The 26409-nt window shown below is 35.4% G+C and overlaps 1 protein-coding gene across 1 annotated transcript in view; it reads right to left on the reverse strand.

The window, feature by feature from the left end:
• The window catches only part of LOC122813877 (zinc finger protein 773-like), a 239428-nt gene that overhangs the window by 71281 nt on the left and 141738 nt on the right, over positions 1-26409 (reverse strand). Inside the window, 1 exon segment of the mRNA XM_044086418.1 lies at positions 4164-4283. Within this exon segment, the coding sequence (XP_043942353.1) occupies positions 4164-4283 (120 nt within the window).

Genomic DNA, 26409 nt, shown 5'->3' on the forward strand with positions numbered 1-26409 from the left:
TAGATTTTGTCATTTGTAAATGTTAACATAAGCCACACGCTTGTTCTCTTAAATAAGAAAATCGTGTTAGATGTTGAACGTCAAAAATGTAGCAGTGCACTCTGCTGGAAGAAAGCTGATAACTCAAGCATTGTATGACTGGTTGATCTCAAACTCGGAGCCATGGTGACTGAACCAGCAGATTATATTTTTTGAGACCAGAGTTAATTGCTAGATTTTACATATATAATGCTTTAACTGCTGTGTTTTCCTGACTAGGTGCAAGATCAAAGCTATACTAAACTCTGAGGTTCTGTTAGCCTGGAAAACCAGAGAACTATTAAGAATGATGTAATCTAAAATGAGTCAGCAGGATGCATTATCAATTTAAATGACTTTCTCAGAGACAGAGAAAGAGCAGTTTGCATTTGTCTTTAGAACATCCAACTCACCAGCACTGCTTTTGCTCTACATGTACGTTTATTTAGAAATGTGATTGTTCTTAGGAATGCCTAGGACATAGTAAGTTAGTCTAGTTGTTTTCTGTATTAATGTCAGGACTGTTATACAGCATTATTGTAAGCATTTTCCTGTGTCTGAACTCTTGACTAGCACTGTGCAGTAAGAAGTATTGTCTTGTGTTTTTATTATTTATTATTAAATATTTTAAACCTTTCAACTGTGGCTGACATGTGTAGAGAGAATTTAAGCTCTCAGAGACTACAATGTATGTATATAGTGATACTGTAACTAAGCCACTCCAATAGCTTTAGCCCTGGGTCACACTTACTATTTGGATAATAATATTACACAGTAATAATTGGACACCCTTTGGTAAGGGCCTTTTTAGTAGCTGATAAAGAGTAGTTGTGGCAGTGATTACTACCTTACAGTTTGGGTGAGAAAGAAAGGGGGCATAGCTGGAGAACCTGTGTCAGCCTTCCCCAGGAGTGTCCATGTGTTTGTATGTAACTTTCATCTCAAAGTGTGTGTGTGTCAGCTACTTTAGCAGGGACAAGAAGTAATGGTTGTACTGAGAGGGTACCGGAGGTTTTGGCTTGACTACTCGGCTGAGATCTGTAACCCTATAGCTGTGCCAGTGGGGAGTCTTATTGGGGATCTGGAGAGAAAGGGAGAAACCATACCCAGACTGACTGTGACCTGTGTGTGCTCTTAAGGGAAATTGTACTTTACTGTATTTGTTATCCTTCCCAGTGTGGATGCCCCTCACTGGTGTTAGTGGTGAGGATTGAGGCTCCTTGACTGCTGGGCCAGTGCACAGGCATCACATTTCTAACAGAGTTTAAAAAAGGCTTTGTGGTTGTCCTTAGACTGTGTGGCCATTTTTACCTCATACCTCACTGGTTGATTTAATCAGAGTCTGGACTTAGTTTTTTAGATTAGCAATACTTTGGTATCATGGGAGTTGCATTTATTTTTACATGCAATAATTTATTATTATTATATAACTGGGTTCCGCCATAAGGTTTGTTTTTAAATTTGGCATTGTATTTACTTGGGAGCAGGCAGATGTTCATAGAATTTAGCTAGAATGTATTCTATGTAAGCAGTAGGGTCATTAAATATAGATGGAGTTTTGAATTTACCCAAGTCATCACTCGGTTCCAATTGATGTATGTTATTTTTAGGATGCTTCTGGCTTTAGTTTTATGATGAATGTGACAGATATGTGGACCGATTTGAACAGTGAGAAAGCTACAAATGATAGGGAGCAGAGTGCTCTCACCTGGGTGCTGACCAGTTGGTCCAGGGAGTTTATATTGAAGAAATCCAGAAATCTCTGGGCATACAAGTTCTAGGATGTATAAATCTTCCAGTTTCAGGAGGAATAGTTGAAGCCCCCCTAAGAAAATGGTGTTTGCTTTAATGCATAGGGCCTCCATACACATTAAGTAAGAGAGGTGGGTCACTAAGGACACAGGGGGGGTTGTATAATTTGCTATGGCACGATAAGGGGTTTTGTTAATGGTAACTCGGACATGGAGGAGTTCCAGGCTGTTTTCCTGTCTAATGTGTCTGGAAGTGAACTGGTTTCTTATGAATATGCAGACATCACCTGGTGTGCCTTCATGTAATGCAGTGGGATCTGTATGTATGGAATTATTTGAAAGCCTGCACTCCTAAGGTGCTCTCATTGGCCTTGATTTCCAGGGTGAGAAGTGCTTGTAGGGAATGAAGGTTTCCATCATGACACCTGGCACTGAGAGCAGCAATACCTTTAAGTCTTTCTAATTCTGTTTTGTTGCATTGGAATGTTTATAAGACTAACACAGCCTACAACATGCACTACGAGGGTGGGCAAGGGTTGGCCAATATACAAAGGCCTTGTGGGACAAGTACAGACCATCCTTGGCAAAGCAGTTTGGCACGTCTACCATATCCTTCCAGGAAGATGCACACTGTACCCTTTTGAATGACATGAGAAGCTAAGCCAATTACTGAAGTCAATCATTTTTTGTTCATACTATTGCATCTTTCATGGCGATGGTAGAATGCTGCTCAAGGCTAGGCTCGTATCTGTCTTGGACACTGTCATGTCTTTCTTCATACAGTCCAGTGAGGTACATCTCAGGTCATTTACACCTACATGCACAATGACTGAATATTTGTGGTGCAAAGACACAATGTGGTGAATCCTGACATCTGATAAGCAACTGACCATAATGCTTTCCTTGCACAGACTAGTGAGTGATACATTGGTGTATTTCACTGTGGAGTCACTAAGACTAGAATGTTTAGTTGTGCAAAGATCTTCCTTATGGCCTTTTGAGGTGAGGTACTGTTACTCTGAGGTAATGTTTCACAATGGGTACTGCCTGTGTTGTGTGTCTGTGAGGCTGCTGAGGGAGCTTGTTTTTTACGTAACATTTAAAAGGCCTTTTTGGTTTAGGTGGGTTACTTTTAAGAGTCTACGTAGGTCTATGTATTTGCTCTATGATGCATGCGACTGATGTTGTGTACTACTAACAACCTGCTTGTAGTTTGCATTGACTTCATGTGAGAACTTTCCCTCCAACGCCTTTATGTAAGTACATCCCTCACACTGTATCTGTTTGAGTATTAGCTGTCTACCACATGGGAGTTTAGTGGGGTTCAGCTGATGCAAAAAAACATTTTTATTGTGCTTTCTGAAGCAAGAACAAGAAAGACTGCAAAGCAAGAACAATATTTACAATAAATTGAAAACAGTGTATGGAGAAATTCTAAAACCATGAGCAGTATTTATACGGAGTTACACATGATCACCCGATAGTAACACTGAGGTCATTAACCTTGGCATATCCAAACAACACCTTTTGTATATTTAACTCAGAGACTGCATCACTGAAACAGTGGCTAATCTCCAGTGTATTAGTGACATATGTGCCATCTGATTTCAATGTCACTCAGTATAAAAGTTAATGAAGAGAGGAGAATCTTCCCAATTTAGTGATGTCTCCCCTAACAGTGGCTAAGTGTAAAGTGGATGACGCTGTAGCTGGTGATCATAAACGGAGGATTTGCACCTCATAAATCTTAATTTTTCTAAGAGAATCATTACTAACACTGCTTCTGTTACAGAGCTGGCAATGACTCGCTGTGTTTTACAGTTTTCACTGGTCTCTGTACTGTGATAGTTGAGTTAGTATTACCTATAAGTGGGGAGCATGAAGTATATCATATGGGGTGTACAGATGCTTACCCTATGGAATAAAAAAACAAACTTCTGATTACGTTTTCCATCTGGACATGTACATGACCAGTTGTGTTAGTCTGGTTGCAGATATGTACAAATATAACTGTCTTCTAGTGGAAGCATCAGTAACCCATATATGTGATGAAGTCAATAGCAATCAGTCTTTTACAAGTGTCCACAGAGTCCAAATTCTGCACTTTTATACTATTTTACACAAAACTGTAAAAGCAGTCTTTTCTATAATGTCCACGTCTTCCACACACTAACTGCTGGTCAAGTGCCACAGTCACGGGAATAATCCTTTTTGCTTTAAAAAGATCTTAGTTTTTCATATTTACATTAACATATCTTACCAGAATTTTCCTTGTTGTGTCACACCATTTAGTCCTCTAACATCATGCACATTTTCACTTTTCCTAAAATATTTAAAACATCAGTTAAAAAGAACAAATTTATGCAAAATACAATTAATAAATTATTTACATACTGTTGAAGTTGTCTTTAAAATTATCCTTCTGCTTTGTGATATTTATTCCCTTCACAATATCCTTTGGAACTTCATCTTCTTTAAACAGCTGTAATAACTTCTTTTGAGAAATGTTGTATCCTGCATATAAAAATACAAGCATAATTACTAATTAGTCTATCACACCCGGACAAGGATTACTTTAGTACAGGAATGAAGACAAAACAATTCAAACTCAAAGAGTATATTAACAACAGGATAATGTACAGATGTTTGTCACTACAGACCCTGAACATTACTGCAGATGGTAACAGAACTGCATTAGTCATCACAGATGCAATGGGGAAGCAAATGACAACATACTTAGATATTACTAATCCTTAACAAGTCAGTGCTAACCATATGGTTGGAAATGACAACATCCTGAGATATTACTAATCCTTAACAAGTCAGTGCTAACCATATGGTTGGAAATGACAACATCCTGAGATATTACTAATCCTCAACAAATCACTGCTAGCCATATGGTTGGAAATGAACGCATAAATGCCAGGGGGATTAACAGAAAATTAGAGGAGAAACACATACAGCAGAAATATGAAGTTGTACCATGCAATTATTAGAAAGAAAACAAAAGAGGCAAACAGAAGTAAATGAGTTAGGAGTACAGGAACCGTGTAAAGGATGGAGTGGAGAAGGGTAGTAAGGAAAGGAATATTCTACATATCAGACTGAATATATGAGTAATATAATTTATCAGACAAGAAGCTGTAACAGAGGAAACAAGTGAGGAAACAGAGAGAGGTATGTTACTTTGTTACTGCATAGTTGCATGGAAGGGGGGATTGTACACAAAGCAGCTGATGAAGATAGTGAAGGAACAAAAAGGAAGGGACGGCAGGTCGTGACTGGAATAAGACAAACATGATATTGTAATGTGTACTGTGTAAATAGCAGAATTTTTAATATACTATTTTGTATTTTTCTAGTATACATTGGAGCTTTTCTCCCCGGGCCTCCGCTGAAAAATGGCTCTGTCCCAGCCGGACTATCCCAGTCAACAAATGTCAAATAAATAAAATAAAATAAATGATGAAGTGGTTAATACAGGAAAACACAAGTCAGATAAGTAGCACTACAGGCAGAGCTGCAATTAGGTAAGCAGTAGGAGGGGGCCTTGGGGTGGGGAAGGGGGTTGTGGGTGCAAAATGTGAATGCTGAAGCTAAATGAAATTTACACCAAAATATTCCAGGATGTATTACAATGGTAGGTAACACCGCATGAACATGACTGATGGTAAAGTTCCCAACTAGTTTCTTGATGATTAATTACATATATTGTGCTCAATAAAGTAGACAGTTCTATAGATTTTTTTTTGGAATGAATAGTGACTCACCGAAGTGTGTTTCTGCAATTTAAACGAAAATATCCAAAATGGGGTTAAGTGCTTAAGGTACAGAGGGGTGAAGAACTGTAAAACCAACTGAGAGGACAATATTGTGAAATAGTTAATAAAGTAAACAGATTATACAGCTAGATGATACTGATTGTTGGCCACGATACTTTATGAACAGCAGAATGTAACTGTTCTTTTTATTTAATTATATTAGAACACTGTTGATCCTGTTCTTGACAAACTGACAACAAAAATAAGGACAGAATTTTCAAGGCTAATATCACATACTGTATTTTGAAAATGCAGTTATATTAACTCTAGTCTGTATGCAAGATTTTGTATTTTTTTTTAATTTATTAATGCTTACCAGCAGTTAATTAAATGCCACATTCCTGGTTGCCAACAGGCAAGACAGCTACTGCCTTTTGCTGACAGCAAAAAGGAAAATTAAATGTGGAAACGTCTTTCATCTGAAGAGGAAAATCATAAGTTTGAATTTCTTACTTAGTTGAAGTCACTTTCTCCGATTTAATGTACTTAATTGAGTAACTGAATACTGCAAATGTGCTGTGTACAGTCTGCTTTTCCAGCAGTGTTACTTTAAATTGGACAAGGCAGCCAGTGCAACTAGCACTGCAGGTATGATTAACATCAGCTGTGCTAACCATACTGTGTTAATGAGTGACTTTGCCCAAACTATAGCAGTTCTGCACATTTTCTGGAAATAGTTAAAAATAGATTCCCAGATATTCCAAAGCTACTTAATCTCATCACCATTCACACCTTCCGAATATTCCCACCTTATGTTGCAACTTCAGGAGGGTCAAACCATCCAATCCCAGAGTAAATGTGTGTATACCTATCCAGACTTACTTTAAAGAAAGATACTGAATCTCACTGCTTTACTAATAGAGAACATTTGGGAGGTACTGGGTTCTAAACCTAATCCTGACCTTGTTTTATTTATCTGTTACTGAATGTTTAGGTCTGTGCTTTTGGCAATGGTGAAGATATTGGACTTGCAGAGAAACAGGCGGTCTAGGACAACCTGGACTCTAATAATGTGACCAGTGAAACAGAACTCCCACTACAAGTTTATAACACACTGAATAAAAGGATATAACTTATAGCCTCTCTTGATAGCTTATGGACTTCAGGCCTCTGATCCCTTTGCTAGGAACCTTTCAGATCTTTCAGCTGATATGTTAAGTGAGATACATTCTGAAGGAGGCATTGTATTAAGTAATTAGTCTGATTAATGCCATGTACAAGGGGGCATTTTCCACTTTATACCTTAAAGATATTGCACTAGTAATTAGCTGTACTAAATAGAAAGAATTCCCGACAACAATTATTATATTATTGGGAAAAGACAGAGTTATCCATCTAAGTTTGTAGGCCCCGACTGCATTTTTGTTTTGTAGTGGCATGTTGTCTATACAATATGATGAAGGACAAAAGTGAGGATATTATACTTTTTGTCATCTAGTTTACACTCATTTTTAGTACATTACAAATTTAGTAGGGCGAGGTCAGTATTAGGGTGTGACTTGACAAGAACACTGTCTGCTGTCATTTGCAAACTTTGTTAACCAGCTGTCTTGGCTCTCTCTCTCTCCTTAAGGCACAACTGGTCAATTTCATTCTTTCTGCTGAGGCACCTGCTGCCCACATTGTGTGGGTTCTGTCTTTCAGCCAGCGTTGTCCATCTTACCACATATGGAATTCTTTTTAAATAATTTAGCTCCTGTATGATACCAGCATGGGGAATGGCATCAAAGGCCTTGGCCAGATCAAGGTATGTCATGTGTACCACACAGTCACTGTCTACAGCCTTTGTAACCATTTTGAAGAAGATTACCAGACTGAATAGACAAGAATTACCCTTCACATAGCCAAACTGTTGGATAAAGCCCAAGGTTCTTGATATCACTACTAGAAAAGATGAAATTAAACAACAAATCTTCTGAATCATCACAGACTTCAAAAAGATTGTTATTACAGAAGATGGAAAATACTGCAAAACATTTTGAGTCTTAGACACCACTGTATAAGTGTAAATATTCGTAATTTTTAACTTTAATTTTGAAACAAAACTGATTATACATGTTCAATTTATTTGATGTTTAATTTAGAATTTAATTTGCTCTTTTATGAATAATTCTGACTGGAAATAATGAACAACCAATAAAAATATTTAAAAAATCCTGATATCATAATTTATGAGGTCAGTTCGAATGCATACTGTGGTTTTATAGATGGTTCTTCTACGTCTGATAGGATAAGGTCATCCTTACCAAGTGGCATCAGCACTGCAGTCCACTGCTCATCAGGGGGAAAACAGTTGCTAAACTTGGGCTAAACAGTTATAGAAAATGTGTCTGCAAGGGCATGTTTACCACCATTAAGCAAACCGGGGATTCTGTCAGATGCCATGGATGAATTATTTTGCCCCTGTTTGCCTTGTGGGCAATCAGTGATTTAAGATGCAGCAGGGTTCTGCATTAAAGTCTCAGAGGTGAAGTCAACAATACATTTGTTTGGTGGCTAAGATGCTGACAGGCTAGCAGCAGGTTTCTACTACTCTGCTACTACATTTCTATTTCTGACAGGAATTTATACTTACAAACTATCCAAATTGTTTTCTGCAAGTGGATATAACTATTTTAAATGTGTCTTGAAGGATATTATCAAATTTTTTATATGCCAACATTTTCCTATCAAACTTTTATCTTGAAGATTTCTTCACACGACTTTAAAATAACTCAAATAACTCACTCTAAAACCAGTTCTCAGGATTTATTTTTTAAAAAGGAGCTTCAGTCTGTTCTTACTAATATAAAGGAACTCTCTTTAAAGGAAAACTCCACCCTAGAACTCAAAAAACATATTTTTTTCATTGTATCTTTGTTTTTGCACTATTTTAATGCCTCAATCACTCCAAGTGCTTCTTTTATAATTTTAATGTGTTTCTCTCAAAATGGCGGATGATGGAGCCTTCCCTGGTAATGTGATCGTATTTTCTTGCTTTCCGTCCTTCTTCCCAGAATACATTTCCAGTCCTCTTTATATGACTCATGCTAGACATAAGGAAGTGGTGCTGTTTTCTCATGCCATTAAAATATAATGGCAGGACTGTGAAGCACTGTCATCTAAACACGCCTTCTGTAAAAGAGCTGCTTCTCTGTTTACCTGACTGAGCCTCATTTATCTGTCTGCCAGAGCTTGTTCTATGCTATAAATAGCGGTTAGCTACTTGCAGCAAAAGAAAGCAGATAAAAACAGTTGTTTGTAAGAGGAGTCTTTTGTAGTCCTAACAAACTTGATAAACCCTCCCCCACACTGTCATGCTGAGGTGTGAAAACTCTCACTGCAGTAAATAATCCTTGCTGTACATTTACAAGTGACAAGTAGTAGGACTCTAAACTTTGTCTGTCTGCTACTTCCCAATGCCTTCAGTGGGAGGATTTTCTCTCTCATGAATGATGCAGACTTCAAATGTGCTTTACTAGTTCCTCAATTATTTTTGTCATATTCCCCCTCTTTTTTTTCTATTTTATATTTATTTATACTGTGGTAACCAGGAAAGTGAACTGGCCCAAGGAACCTTTTCAGCCACAACATAAGCTACACTGGCAAAGATAATAAGAATGATTAAATGCACTTATCAATACAAATAAAAATACTGACAGAAAGACACTGACCAAGATTGTATGTGGAACACACAGCCAATGTGTGACAGTGACCAAGTAAATCATTGAACATTTACTGGAATGTATACATTAATAATGCGTAACTATGCTATGATGTTTATTATAAATAATTTGTTGTATGCACACATATTGCATTTACACACACACACACACACACACACACACACACACACACACACACACACACACTAGTGTGTTTCTGTATATGTGTATTTATATAAAGCATGTGTACAAAAGCGTGTGTATCTGTATGTATTTAACCACAGTTAAGTACTTCTGACTTCCTTTTCTTGGTGTTCTTAATGCAAGGGCACATAGTAAATGTATGTTAAAGTAAACTCAGCTGTATATTATGGCTGCTCTCTGACAATGCAAGGACTGACTCAAAGTCAGTGGGGATCTCTTACAATGGATCTGCATGTACCAGATATGCATCCCCCTCTGAAAGGATGTCACACAAAGCAAAAAATACCTTTTTATGAACAGTATCAGTGCACCTAGTTGATAGGGTTGCCACCTGACTTTCCTTTTGCATTTCTGGCCTGTGTGTGTGTGTGTGTGGGGGGGGGGGGGGTCTTGAAAATGGTAAATGCATTTATACTTTACAAGAAAAAAATATTTACTGACTTTTCTCTAAATGTCACAGAAATCTTTGCTGTTACTCAAGTTATCTTAACACAAACTATTATAAATAACATTTAAAGCTTAGAATTTCAATATTGTGTGCTGTTTATGTAAATTTGTCAGAAGAGTTGATAATTGCCTTTAAACCCGACTGATCTAATTGCTTTGTTTTGCTATGAAAAGGAAGTGTTAAGTTCTCCTCCCCTCTGCAGTAAAAACAGTAGAAACAATTCCACAGCTTTTTGTCTTTTTTTATATCAGCTGCTGTGTTCCTGACATTAACAGGAATCCTTCTCCACCAGCTACTATTGTAAGATTTTTCATCTCAGGAAAAAAAAAAAAAAAAAATGTTTTTATTTTATTTTATATATTATTTGTTTTTTTTAACCTTTAACCTATAACTGAATTAAGAAAATGAATAATATATTTACTTTTACTTTTTCTTTTTTTAATACAATTCTTGTATTCCCATTTTCAATTTCATGTTTTGAGCCCTTCTCTGCCTCTCTCCCGGGCCTCCACATTAATGGGAGCCCGCCCAACAAAATGTAAAATAAAATAAATAAAATAAAATAAATTACCCATCTAAGAATGACGGTAGTACCTGACAGGGTAAACTACAGATTTAACTGTGTCTATGATATCTCACACAGGTGGAGACTAATTTCTCTGCAAAGTATGTGAGAAGTTGAGATTAAAAAAAAAAAAGTAGGTGTGCTTTCTCTTCCTTTGACTCCAGCGCAAGGAAATAAAAGTTTTAAAAACTACAAGCATGTTTCTGGTACATACACAATGCTGGAACCATATTGTAGGGAGAAAAGAAACCTAATGATTGAGTTAAACTGTATGAGAGGGTGGAGTTTTCCTTTAAAGATGGACAAAAATGGACAGCAAATTAAATCATTTTAAAGAAAAATGTTCTAAGCAGATGGAACAGATTCATGAGACTTTGAAGAGCAAAAATCTCAAATACCTGGTATAGAAGAAGCACTGAATGACACTGAAGGGAGAGTACAAACATGGAGATGAAAATAATTCTGAGTTCTTAATGAAACAAAATACTCTTCTCTTAAATAAAACTGATAACTTGGAAAACAGGTCTCAAAGAAACAACATTTGTATCTTTGGTCTTCCAGAGAAGAAAGAAGGAGAGAGTATGACAACATTTTTAACTCCTTGGCTTCCTCAGATTCTGGACTTGCCTGAAGCTATGCCATTTGGAACTGAAAAGGCTCAGATCCCCAGTTACATCTTCCTCAAAAATTAATCCTTCTCCACCAGCTACTATTGTAAGATTTTTCATCTCAGGACAAAGAATTACTTCTTAAATTTGTGTGGTCTAAATCGCCTGTCAAAGATAGGAGACAGAACAATAAGGTTTGACAATGATTATGCTGTGACTTATGTCCAAAAGGAAATGCTTTCTCCCTTTAATAAAAGACCTGAAGAAAAAACAAGTTAAAGTTCATTTACTTTTCCCTGCCAGGCTTAACATATTTCTTCCAGATGGGACTAACTTCTTTGAAGACTTTGATGCCACTATGACATTCCTAAAATCTAACAATATAATAGATTGTACAGAAGATAAGGACTAAAGCAATAGCTCCTTGAAAAGACAAGCTAAAAGGAATGGATGGAAGACCAATGAAAAGAAAAAGAAATTAAAAGATAAATGACTTCTAAACTAATCTGCTTTTTATCATTTCACCTTTTATGTATTTTTTTTATTTTCTGCCTTAATTAGTCTTAAAGCTAAGAAGGGAGACTTGGATACATTCTACATTGAGGTAAATATGCTTTTATTTTTTTCATCTGCTGCTTAACTTTAATTATATTACTTAACAATAATTGTAGTTCGGAGTGTAAAGTATGTGTGCTATATCTTTAAGAAGTATGTGAGGCTGTACGTGCATGTATAAACTCTAGACATGTGCAATCCTTAATGCCACTTTGTAGAAGCAGCCAGAGAGTAAGCGTGCATGATCACAGTTGTTAGTTTGTATATGTTACTTAAGTTAAAGTCAGTAAGCCTCTATAGTGATGTGTTTGTAGAAAATAAAGCTGCTTGAACAGAACCCATGAAGACTCGTTTACTTGTGTCCTAACACAAAAGCGATATGGTGTCAGAACCAGGATCAAAGAGAGAAGAACATTTAGAGCCATGAGATGCAAAGACGACACGACAGTGAAGGTAAAAATGAGAGAAAAGAGGACAAACATAACCAGAAAGAATCAAAGGTAATGAGAAATACAAATTATTTACTCCATGCGAAAGACAAAAGGGGTATTACAAGGGCACAAACCGCATTATCAGGCAAGCGGAAAGTACGAAAAAGTTTAACTAAAGAAAATGTTTAAGATAAATGTATTTGATGAAACGATTAACAGTAAAGCAAAAAATGAGCATGTTTAAAGCAAAATGAAAGTGTTTAAGGCAAAGTTGGGCATGTTTAGAGTAAAACGAGCACAAGAAAAGTACATTAGGCCTGAAAAGAGCTTAAACGAGTAAAACGAATAATAAGAAAAGAAAAGGGTACATTAAGTAAAAAAATAAAGGTAGGCCACCGTATGCGTTCTGGCAAAGTGCTGTGTTTGGGCATAACTATGACTTCATATTGTATCAACGGCATAACTAAAGTTATTCAAAGTATCTCAGAGTGTGCAGTAGTGCTTACAGTGTGTGCTTATTACTGTGCATGTATTTCAAAGAGTTCATTGTGTGCAAACTGCAACTATTTCATGCAATACAGTCAAAGTATAGCTATTTCAAAAAATTGTTTCTTGTGCTGGGTGTGTCTATTCGTGAAGTGCCACCATTACAGAGTGCTTCTTGTACTGTAAAGAACTGCCTAGCAAGGTACCACCATCTTAGAGACATTTCAGTGTGCTGTATGCAGTTATTTTCAAGGTGTAATTACTCTGAAAGTTATTGAGTTTTGGGCAACAGATCTTCAATTTGTTCACATTGTGCAGTTGCTTGACATGTTTCTTACACATTGATAAGAGGTATGTTCTTGCAAAAGACAACATTACAAGAGTACTACAGCACTCATGAGTTGCTAAGTCATAACGTAAAGTTCTCAAATGTTTCTTAAAGTGATGAGTTTAGTAAGTGATGGTATATAACCATAACATTTCTGCCTTTACAGATAATATTCTGAAAGAATCAAACGCCCAAAAAAAAGTTCAGTTATTCAAAAGTAATACAAGTTTGTTCATTTGCATAATTCTGATAAGCCCAATGAAAATAAGTTCAGAGCACGAAGGCATTGGACAAGTACTGTTTATGTCAGAAACTTATGCATATGTGTACGTGCGTATATTCCGTGCTTATTGGCAAAACCCTTCACTGGTACGTGTTAATATGGTAGAAGGTTTTCAAAAACCCCTACCACTTGTGTTTGATCAGAATATTGCAGAGAACTGGAGAATATTTGAGCAAGAGTACATTATTTTCATACATGCAGCTTATGCAGATAGACATGCATGCAAAAGGGCATTCATTTTGCTAAACCTAGCACGGTCTGAAGCCACAGAAGGAGAATGCTTATTTGTGTAAGCACCAGCAGAAGGTGTGGACCACCATATTGTTGTACAAGCTGAATCAAGGGAAGACCCCAAGTGTTTGAAGCACAAGTTTAGAGAAATGTGCAACCCCAGATGAATATTATGTTAGAGAGGCATTTGTTTTACACAAGAGATCAGAAACCAGGGGAAACATTTGCAGCTTATATAACTGACTTGAGAAACGGAGCTAAAAACATGTCGGTTTGGTGATCTAAAAGATGAGCTGATAAAGGATAGGCTTGTATGTGGTATTAATAGTGGTGCTCTGAGAAAGATTTTACTTTGTGACAGTGATTTAACATTGAGCAAAGCAACAGAGATTTATCAAATCCATGAGGTGGCAGAAAAACATACACATATGCTTATGAGTGACAAGAGCATGGTTTCAGTCGGCTCCAGAGCAAACATTGATAGTATGCAAAACATGACAAACAAGAACAGGCCTAAACATGTAGCAGCTACAGGTTTTCCAAAGTAGCCACAAATTTTTTCTAGAAAGTTCCAGGAAAGGTGCAAGCTCCAGCACCAGCTCACTGCAGTACAAACATGAATCAGAAAAACCCAACTCTAGCTTTAACTGTCACACTTGTAGTATGAATCATGAATATAAAACAGAGAAGTGCTTAGCATTAGGTCAGCAATGTCACAAGAGTAAAAAATGGAACAGTTTCCAAAAGCTTTGTAAATCAAGTAAGCATCACACAGTTGTAAAGAAAGGTTGCACAAAAAAGCAAATTGATCAAGTAGAGCCGAATTAGTCAGCTTTCTATGTAGATTGTGCATCAGTGCTTGGTGAAAGAGATGATACAGTGAACCTATTAACAAGAAGTGAAGTGATTTGTACTGTCCAGATCAATGAAAAAATCCAGAGAGTTCAAAGTTGACACTGGGTCAAACTATAATATTATATCAGCAGACACATTTACAAGAGTGAGAACAAATGAACAATTCAATGTAACCAGCAGTGCGATACTTGTTGCTTATGGAGGTGAAGAAATTCAAACTGAAGGTTCAGTGATGCTTTCATGATATCTGGCTGGGAACTGTTACAACTTGTTATTCTACGTAGTCCGAAGACCAGTGCAATATTTATTGGGTCTCAAAGATAGTTAAAGAATTAATCTGCTTTCTTTTGCTAAACAAGTTCTTCATGTGAGTGCAGTTCTAAGTTCTAATTTCTCCGAAGACATTTTCTCAGAGTATGTAGATATTTTTGATGACAAATTGGGCAAGCTTTCATTTGTGTATTCCATGAAGGTAGACCCAGAGGTCACTCCAGTCTTCAGACCAGCAAGAGGAGTACCAATAGCTATGCAAGATAAAGTTAAAGCTCAGTTGGATAAAATAGTGCAGCAAGGTGTGATTTGTCCAGTCACAGAACCAACTGGATGGGTTGTTGTCCATGGTAGCCACTCACAAAAAAAGGCTCCGATGAAATCAGAATATGCATTGACCCAAGGGATTTGAACAAAGCATTAAAGAGACCCTATCATCCAATGTGCATAAAGAAGTTGCAGCTCCAATACTAAATGCCACTGTATTTTCTGTTTTGGATGCAAAGAGTTATTTTTGGCAAGTGTTCTCATTTCTAACTACTTTTGGTACACCATTTGGCAGATACAGATTCCTAAGGAAGCCATATAGAATAAATTCTGCAAGTGAAGTTTTTCAGCGTGCAATGGAGCAAACTTTTTCGGGTTATCCTTGTGCCACAACAGTAGATGATCTACTGATTGTAGGCAATGGTGAAGCAGAGCCTGAAAGAAACCTCAAGAAAGTTCTACACAGAGCACATGAAGTGAACTTAAAGCTCAACCCTCTGAAGTGCAAATTCAGACTTCCAGAAGTTACATACATAGGTCATTTGTTTACAAGTGCAAGCTTGAGACCTGACCTGACCAAGCAAGCAGCTATTCTAGAAATGTCAGGTTTACAGCATTTTTTGGGCATGGTCAACTATTTAGGCAAATTTATACCACACTTCAGTGAGTTAACAGTATGTTTAAGAGAGCTAACATGCAAAAATGTTGCATGGTCATGGTTGGAACATCACCAGAAGGCATTTGAAGACCTTAAGCAGAAAAATGCCACCCCACCTACATTAAGATACTATGATGTGAACAAACCAGTTATTCTTTCCTGTGATGCTTCAAAATTTGGCCTAGGCACAGTTGTACTTCAAGAGGGCAGACCAGTAGCCTATGCATCTAGAATACTAATCCAAACTGAGATGCAGTATGCTCAAATTGAAAGAGATTTTGGCAATAGTATTTGCATGTTCCAAGTTTTATGATTATATTTATAGCTGAGCTATCCAGATTATAACTGATCATCAACCTCTAGTTACTATTTTAAAGAAGCCTATGCATTCTGCTCCAGCAAGACTGCAAAGAACGATACTCAAATTACAAAAGTACAATTTCAAATTGATCTATACTAAAGGCAAATTGCTCTATCTGGCTGATACCTTTTATCCAGATCACCAAGAAGAAGAAGAAGAAGAAAACAGCTTGATGCAGAGAATCTGGACTTTGATATGATGTCAGTGCGTAATTTGTCCACCACAAGATGATGATTTAAGAGAACACATTCAGATATTGATACAGTTTCACAGAAGCTCAATCACTACATTAATGTTGGATGGCTGCCAAAGCAGTCTAGTGTATCACCTGAAGTGCAAGTGCATTTTCCTTACATAGATGAATTGTTTATGGAAGATGGTGTTATTTTCAAAGGTCCTAAAATTGTACCTAACCTCTTGAGTTTGTAAACAATGCTCAGGTGCTTACAACAAGAATATATTCAGATTTTGCATTGTGGTTACCCAGGAGACACATCCACTAAGAGAAGAGCAAGAGAATTAGTATGTTTGCATTCATTATCAAAAGACATTGACAGAGATCTTTCTTCTTGTTCAGTATGCAATAGTACTAGACTGCATTTGCAAAGAAAACCGCTTCAGCTAAGTCCAATTCCTGAACTACCTTGGTCTTACTGTAGCAACTGATATCTTTAGTGGAACAATCAACACTACTTAGTTTTGGTAGACTCTTATTTGAATTGGTTTGAGATTGATCTACTACCAAGCTTAACCTCAACTGCTGTTATTACTAAGTTGAAATGTCATTTCTCCGTTCATGGTAGTTCACACAAACTTTTTTCTGACAATGGTACTCTATTCACTAGCCAGTTGTTTCAGAAATTTGCAAAAGAATAGGACTTTATACATGTCACTAGTCATCCTGAATATCCTCAGTCCAATGGTCCAGCTGAATGTGCAGTGCAGAGTGCAAAGTAAATTCTTGAAAAGTCAAAGTGTGACAATACCAATGCATTCTTGAATTTACTTAATCTCAGAAACAAAACCTGTGATAATATTCTTGGATCACCTGCTCAAAGACTACTTTCCAGGCAAACTAGAACTACGCTACCTATTTCTTCAAGTTTATTGCAGTATAAAGCTAAGAACAATAAATCCATCAAGGCTCAATTGTTTAACAAGCGTAATATCCAGAAATTTAGTTATGACAGATCGAGCAGATTGCTTCATCCATTGAGGGAAGAAGAGACTGTACGAATCCAGACGACAAAAGATTCTGATCAAACAGGACAGATTACAGGCATCTGTGCCGAGCTGAGATCTTATTTGGTAGATTCTGAGGGTGTGGAGTATAGGAGGAATTACAGACATCTTCTTCCTGTACCAGAATTATCATCATTGCGGTCACAACATTGTTTCTGTGATTCAAACTCTAAGTCAAAGAATGAGTCAGACACCGTTTCCAAACCAGAATGTGTTCAAAAGTCTGATTCTGTTCCAGAAAGTGGTTTGAACATTCCACAGGACAACCACTGTGCAGAAACTGTCCCAGTTACTAAACATAATTCCCAGTTTTATATCACAGGACATGGATAAGTTTCTAAGCCTAGTGTGAAATACGCAGCAACGTGGACTTGATTGTATATACATGTGTATTTAGTATTGTATAATGCTTGTCTATGGATTACCTGTGATTTCTGCATGCCAAATAGTCTCACGACAAATTGCATGATCTATTTCTCAAAGAGGGAGGATGTAGATCAGAGTGTAACGAGTGTGCAAAAACAAAAAACGGTGGTCACAGTAGCAAAGGCTGAATTATAAAACTTTTATTCATGAGCACTTCCATTCATCTAATTCAAATGAACTTCTTTAGACAACTTGAAAGCATTTTACCCCTCCCTTTATAGTTATTTCTAGTCACATGACAAATTTGCTATTCCAACTTTACATATAATTAAATCAAGTCATATCTAATAATATAGATATATCTGCTTATATTTATAACAATGCTACTGGAATAAATAAAAACAACCTAACCATAAATATTACATTCTTTGAAAATTAAAAAAATAAAAATAAATATAAATACACACACATTATATATATATATATATATATATATATATATATATATATATATATATATATACCAAAAAAAACTAAATGAATAACTATATAAATGTCGATCATATATATATATATATATATATATATATATATATATATATATATATATATATATATATACACACACACTAATAAAATATTAACGCATATTAACGTGTGCGCTACATCATTAAGTATGCAAGGCTGTACATGCACGTATAAATTCCAGACACGTGCAATTCATAGTGCCATTTTATAGAAGCAGCCAGAGAGTGAGTACGCATATCGCAGTTGTTAGTTTGTATACAAGTTACTTAAGTCAGTCAGTAAGCATCTATAGTGATGTGTTTGTAGAAAAATAAAGCTGCTTAAACAGACAGAACCCACAAAAACTCATTTATTCATGTTCTACCACAAAAGTGACAATAATTAACACTAATTAATGCTAAACTGCCACTGATTATTTATTTACTAGGTTTAGCATAATTAGTTTCAGATACTTTCTCAATCTTGTTTTTTACTATTATATAATTTGCGAGTGTTAGTTTACATTCAAGTCTCCCTTGTTTCAGTTTTGTCTTTTAGTGTTACTTCTTTTGACTATTTCTTTTAAATAATGTTATGCAAATACTAAAGTATTTCATCTGTGGTACATTATATGTTTTATCTTTGTTAATTTCATATCCTGAACTTAATTTAATTAGGTATTTTACTAAATTTTCTATATATTAATATAGTATGGTTTACATTTAAATAGTTAAATGTAATTCATTAAATTGTTTTTTACCTGTTCTGCTTTAGTGTGGTTGTCTTGTTCATAGATATCGCACATTCTTTTTATATTTATTGTTTTGATAGTCAAGCTCTAATGGTAAGGTAATGGGGCCAGGAAGTTCATTATCTGGTTTTCTTGATGGGCTGCCTCAATGGTGTGCTACTGGTGTGTGGTTTCTTGATGCTTGTTGGTTCTAGGGATTTATGAGATGGATTGACTTTGGTGTGCTACTTTTGACTGGTGTACTTTTGACTGGTGTACATGGTATGGTTATAGTATGACTCCTTGTCTGTTGTCCTGCCTTGGGTCAAGTGTTGGCTCTGTTTGTTCAAAACTGCATTCATCGGCTCACAGACATCTCTATCCCTTAAACTTGAAATATTCCCTGTTGTCTTGAGACTTTTCATATTTATCAGAGTTCATTTGATTCCTTTTGGTTTCCCGCCAAAGTCTCATGTTTTGTTCTGGGACTCCTGTATGTTATCTCCGAGATGAGCTTTAGTGCAAAGATCAGATTTACACGACCACACCTGACATTTCTCTGATAGGTTAAAGGGCTGCAGTACTCTTAAGCAAGTAAAGGAATTTTTTTTTTTTTTTTTTTTTAAGTGTTCCACTTCATTTAACTTTGAGGTATATCTAATTTTGTCTTTGTAAGACTCAGTTTAAGCTTTTCCATAGAATCCAGATCCAGCTGGATTACTTAGTGCCTTGGTTCACTTGGCAGAGGATCCGATGATTCTGTAACACTATTTAACTAAACTGTGCAGGAGACATCAGAATTTGCCTCATCCTAGTTCAGTACATTTAATTCCCTTCTTTGAAAGAGGAAAAATTTCATGGCAGTCCTTAAAAGAAAATCTTCTGTTGCAGTGTGTTCTTGACAAACTTGGGAAAAAACGGTGTTACTAAGTAACTGAGAGGTGAAGACAAAGGATATGTGTGCTAGGTAGATGCAGTTACTCTAGTCCTACCATGGCTTTACGATGGCACTGATTTTGGCTTGTAGAAAGGAGTCTGTACAGGTAATTGGAACTGATATCTGAAAAGTGCTGACAGAAAATGTGCACATGAAATTAAGAGTGTGGAACTGACTTTTCAGAGTGTGTGAAGTAATTCTTTTTTTTACTTGTAATGTGTCATTATTTAATACGTGTTTAAAGTTTATATGTAGAGATATCTAGAAGTTTGTCATTTAAACCCATTGCTGCACATTATTTTGATGTAGTCAAGGTGGTATATTTTGGCTGCGGCCCTCATGCTACTGCTTTATGAAGTGGATAGTAATGTGCATATAAATATGAATGAGCTAAAGTCCGTCTTCCCTTTCAAAAGAAAAAAATATGTAGCGGGCCAGAGCAGATGGCACAGAGTCTGAACATACCTCTCAACCTCTTAAGAGTATGAAATCTGGACAAAGTCATAAATATAAGTGGGACGGGGGTCCAAAGGTAGGGACAATTTTTGGTTATTGTCCTTACAGACTTAGAAGGTGATAAAATAATGGGTTTTGCATTGCTGGGAATGTTCTGGTTGAAGTAATGTCTGAAGCTCAAATGTCTGTCATTGTTTTCAAACTTCAATATTTAATGATTTACCACTAATTTGCTAGAAGGTTACAATTTTATGAAAAGGTGGGCCAAGAAAGTGATGTCAAAATATGGACATTCTGTGGAAAGCTATACAGTTCAGGGATACGAGTCAGAATTCCTGTGAAATATGCCTGCAGCATTTCTGCTTCAACTCCAGTCATGTCTGACCACCAGCATTTGAAGTACTATGTATCAGAACAATTGCACGTGGTCCCTTGTTACTTTATCATTGTAAATAATATGTATATAAGAAGAGAAGGGAAAAAGTCATGATGAGCCAGATTTTATACATACTGTTGTTTACAAGCTGTAGGCATATATGTATCTGACTCTGTTATGGGAAAATCATAAATTAAATAACATGGCTCAATCACCTGTATTTATCTGCTTCAGCATCAAATTGCTTTCATTTGGGCTGTATTGTGTTGTGTCTTCGAGGCTGAGTCATGGATATTTTATTTCATTTATATTTGAAGATGGGATGTTGTTTTTCTGCCAGGTGTGGCATCACATGTCAACAGGTACACGATTTTACTCTTCTTGATAATTTTCCGCTTTACATATTTGTAACATTTTGCTGAGGCATTAATACTACCATTAAATAATTATTACTAGGATGTTGAATAACTTGAAATGATGAATATACATTAATGTCATCCTATTACTTACTTAAATAAAAATGCCTAATACACAGTATGCACAATACTGCGGTGGTGGTGCTGCGGTAGCATTGTCGCCTCACAGTAAGACGTTGTCCTGTTCGATTCTCAGCTACAGCGTCTTCTGTGTGGAGACATGCGTGAATGGGCATACCTTCGTTGAAGGTTGTGCATCAGGGCCGGCAACTCGGCACATAAAAATCTACTGCCAATCATTAGCGGACTGGAGTTCCGCTGTGGTGACCCCTAACCGGGAAAAAGCCAAAAGACACAACAACAACACAGTATGCACAATATTGCAATTTCATGCTGTACTATGATATTTCTCTGTCTCTTTGTGTGTCTCTACATATTTTACAGTGTTTGTCTGGTGTTAAGATTTCAAGCTATCTTCTGTAAACTAGTTATTAGTCCATTGCTTGTTTTTCCTGACTTTGAATCTTAGAAGGGACTCGCAGTTAATAGTTGTAGGGTCTTCATTGTTGTATAATGTCTGCATTTAAAATGTAGACAATGTTAAACTTGAAACTGGCTGAAAGTTTTTGAGCTTTTTTTCAGTGTGAAGTTCTATTATTTGTTTAATATTTTTCTTTTTAAATAACTGAACAGTTTCAAATATAGTAGAGAGGTGTTGGTCTTATCTTGCTTGATGGGAGGGAAGGTTTGGACAGTTTTTCTATTCAAACAAGAAGTCAGACTCCATGAAAAGAAATATGGGTAATAGATAATTGTTTAATCTCTTGAACTGTTTTTCATTAGTGTCTATAACTGTTATGAACAACTACATTGTAAACAATCTCAGTCTTATTGGCCATATATTTATTGATATGCAGTTCAAAAAATTGTATGCGTGTTCCATTGATATTTTCATACCACTAGAATTTTAATGATATCATATATATTTTTGTTTTAATATATGACATATCTTAAGTGCATATCCATTAATATTAATGGTTGCAAGATAAGTAACTGAAGTTTCTAAAATTATTTAATTCTCAGGTTATCTTTTTGTAGGAAACACATCTGTTGCAAGCAGACTAAGATAGACTTAATACAAAAAAAAAATATGTTCTCAACCTCACATTATAGTCCGCAAAAAGGGGGGTGGTCATTTTGAGGAGAAGCTATTTACCTACACCTAAAATTCTAAGTACTTATACCAATAAAAAAGGTATGTTTTGTTCAGTAACTATAGAAATTAAAAGGAAACTATACACCTTCAATAACGTGTACTGGATCCCTGGAATTGGAGTCACAGCTGTCAAATATCAACTAGACCAGATTATTCAAACTTCAAAAGGCAGTATTATATTGGCTGGTGATTTCAATTGTATATTAAAAGATGTTGAGTCTAATAGTACTAAAAATGAAGGATACCTGCCTCAGCAAAAGCATTAGCATAATTTATAAAACTATTTAATATTAAAGATTGAAATGAATTTTCAGACCCAGATTTGCTTTTCTTTATACTCATTTTTCTTACGGACATAGATCACAATCAGGAATAGATAAGCTTTATAGTTTGCATGATTTAATTACTAAACTAGATAAGCTTAAAGTTGTTTCTTGACCCTTTCTGATCATAATGCCATAACTTTTGAATTAACTCTAAATTTTAACAATAATATTCCCATTAAAAAACACCTGCCTATATAACTTAAGAATTTTCTAAGATTTAAGGAAGTTCAGACCTTTACTGAATTTAACTACAAAGAAGATATCTCAGAGATTTATTTATGGGATGCCTTGAAAGCATATCTATATGGTAAAATCATGATGTGTTATATTCTAAAGAAAAAGCAGTGGGATAGAAAACTAATATATTTACAAGAAAGGAGAGATAAACAAGAATTAGAGTCAAAGGGATTTCCAGTGTAAGAAAAATTAATATAAATGGGTAAATATCCAAAAATCCCTAATCACAAAACTATCATAAATCTACAAAAGATTAAAATAATTAACTACTCTATTAATCCAAAATCTATGCAAAAGTTAGATATGAGAACACAATTGCTAATAAAATCCAGTCATACTAAGGAGATATATTCTCCAAACAGTAAGAGAAAAGTAACAGAAATCGAGGACATTCTTAGTGAATTTAGATCTCACTTTAATAAAATCAATCAATATAAAGCTAAAATGGTTCCTCAAGATGATTAATTTTTATCAGAAATACTAAAAATAAATTATCTGATGACCAGATGAAAAAAGTGATAAGCCAGTTTCGATGTCAGAAATTAAAGCTCAAATTAATAAACTAAAGTGTAATAATGCTCCCTGGTATTTATGGTATAATACTCGAAATTTATAAACTAATGACTAATGATGCCTTAACTATTCTGCACAAAGTTTTCTCCATAGTCAAGGGTCTATCAGTCATTACTCCATCTTGGAAATGCACCCTTATTTCCCCATTTTAAAAGCTGCTAAAAATCCTACAGATTGTTCTTCATACAGGCCACTTTCTTTATTACATATTTATTACAAAATATTTATCACTATTCATGCCAGCAGAATGCAGCATTTTTTACTGTTTCTGATTAACAATGGCCAAACTGGTGTCATAATAAATAGGAACTCTTATGATGATACTGAAATAATTTTAACAATAACGGAGTATGCCAATAGCATAAAAGATGGCGTAACACTAAAAAGTTTAGATATTAATAGTGTCTTTGACTCAGTTAATTGGGCTTATCTTTTATTAGTTTTAGAACAATGTAATTTTTCAAATAATTTCTTATATTTTATTAAAGGACAATAATGGGATTCTGTCGTCAAATGCTCAACCTCTCTGTCCTTTTTCTCCCTATTTACTGTTCCTCCTATGAGTAAATAACAATACATCATTTAAAATATTTTAAATTGACAGTTTTTCTCCACTGGAACAGTACACCTTACTGTACTGTGATGGTTTCCCTTTCAAAAAAAATGTTATCACACCCTGGAAAAGCTTGCTACAGTCTCCAATTCAGTGATGTCATCAAAGCCACTGAATACAGGTAGTTTTTCTGGCTAATGCCCTCCTCAAACTGACATCACCACAGCTTCCCTAAAAACCCACCCAGGCTGTGATGTCATAGCTCCCTGGTCCTTTCCCTACCCATAAAGAAAATAAAGGTTAGAATAAGGAAACAGTACAAGAGTTAAGTCTCCTGCTGTGAGCTGTCAATCACAGCAGATAACAGCTGAAATTACACTTGGCACTTTGACAGCTAGGCAAGTTAGGTGTGAAGAGGGGTGGGAGATGAGTCAAAGTAGTACAATGCATGCTTCACAGTTTAGCCATTCTAAAAAGCAGCAGTAAAAAGCACTTTGAAAGTCAGTTCTGTGGCATTTGCACTGTTTGTGTTTTAAGTAGTCATTGAATGGCATGAAATGTTACTTAAAACTGAGTGAAAGACAGCAGTGTATGCATGCAAAATCAATGCAGTGACAGCGAGGCCTGCATGATGTATTTTTTTACAGACAAGCACTGCATTGTGGGATACCTAGAAGCAGTCTAAACAATCAAAATTACTTCAAGATGCCAGGCCCTGTGTGGCCAGACTCAGAAATTAAGTATAAAAATATTTTAAAACTTGTAAATAGCCCCAGGGTGGTGTTAAAATGCAAGAAACCCCAAACAATTATGAAATAAACATGTTGTTTTTTGGAGTCTGTGGGTGTGATTCTCCTTTAATCTATTTTATCAGAATTCTTATATTTACATACGAAGAGGTCCATTTAGTTCAGAGTCTATTAGGATTACCAAAGGAACTAAACAGGGATGTCACTTATCACCATTGCTCTTTGATTATGGAACCATTTGCAAATTACATAAGATCAAATTCAGATATCAAAGGCATATACAGCTAAACACGTATTTAAACTCCAAATGTTTTTGCTGATGATATTCTTCTGACTGTGAATGGAAGTTACATATCCCTATTTGTTGTTTTAATGCAAAAGAAAGCTTTCAGAAAAAAGTCTGGACTTTGTTTTCATGATAAAACAAACGTACTGCCTATAAACTCTTAACATTTATAATATGGACAAACTTTTTTTTTAACTATATTGTAGAAGACAAAAGCTCAACTATTTAGGGATTACCTTAACAAACAACATTCACAATATCATAACTCTGAACTACAATAGCTGTGTAACGTCTATAAAAAAGCTTATTAACAAATGGGACAAGATGTTTTTGACTATGTAAGAGAGATTTTCCTCAATTAAAATGATTATTTTGCCAAAACTCACATACATAATTCAATCCCTGTCTCTTCCTCCCTTAAAAATATTATAAAAGAGTTTAATTCATTAATCCTGAGATTTCTTTGGCATCATAATAAGCCTAGAGCTGCTTTGAATCATCGTGTTGAGGATCGGTCTTTTGGCAGTATTGGTTTACCAGATTTAGAATTATTACACCCTTTCATTAATCATTAAAACATATCTCTCTGGTTAAATATTAATTATAAAGCAAGATGGAAGCAGTTTCAAGAAAACATTTGACTGACGTCCACTCACTTAAATTCGAGCCATCGTTTAATATTAAACAATACTGGCTGCTAAAAACTACTTTTCAGAGAACTGTAAACAAATCAGTTTATCCTATATTTCAGTGATGATGACAACCTTTAGATATCCAGAATGCAAAGCATGTTTTTTGTTTCCCATAGCTTATGCCCAAAATAATTTCTCTACTTTTAACTTATTAATGATAACTCTTAGAGAAAAACCTGATACATTGCAGTTTTTCACTATCCATCAACTGGAACCAATCAGTTATTTATATAATAAATAAATTTGATTTAGCTAATGATATATGTTTGGACATTCAAAACTTTAGACAAGTAACTGAAAGCAGGATTGATTCAATGCAACCGACTGTTAGAAATTCTGTCCCTAAACTTATTGAACTTTTAATCATTTGGACAGATGATACCAGGGAAAGGAGTATTATCTAAATTGTATAGATAAATCTCAATGTTATAAGCCTACTTATTGGGATAATTTTAAACTTATCTTCAGTTGGAAATTTATTATTAATGAGAAAAAATTAATGTTATCATCAAAGCAAAAAACCTCCTCACTAAAATGGAGATTGTTCTCTTGGAAATTCATGCATAGAGCTTTTATCACTCCATACAGAGTCAAATTAATGTACAATAAGAAAGTAGAATGCTGGAAATGCAAGTCAAATGTTAAAGCTGATTGGCAACATATGTTTTTGTTTGTGTTGTAATTAAACCATTATGGGATAATATTAATCTTTTATTACAAGCTTTAGTTAATGATAAATTCACTTTAACTAAATCACTAATTTTATTTAATATCCCAATAACTGTTTGTGTTTCAAGATAAAGGATCTACTCTTATAGAGTACATTAGCAACTCTTATGGAGTATATTAACAACAGCAAGAAAAGTTATCACCAGCAAATGGAAAAATGAATATTCTCCAAACCTAAATTAATTTAAAAATCTTGCAACTTAAGTTTGCCACCTAGAACTTGAAACAATCAAA

Source organism: Protopterus annectens, chromosome 10.part0, assembly GCF_019279795.1.
Source record: "Protopterus annectens isolate FY-2018-M chromosome 10.part0, PAN1.0, whole genome shotgun sequence".
NCBI lineage: Eukaryota > Metazoa > Chordata > Ceratodontiformes > Protopteridae > Protopterus > Protopterus annectens.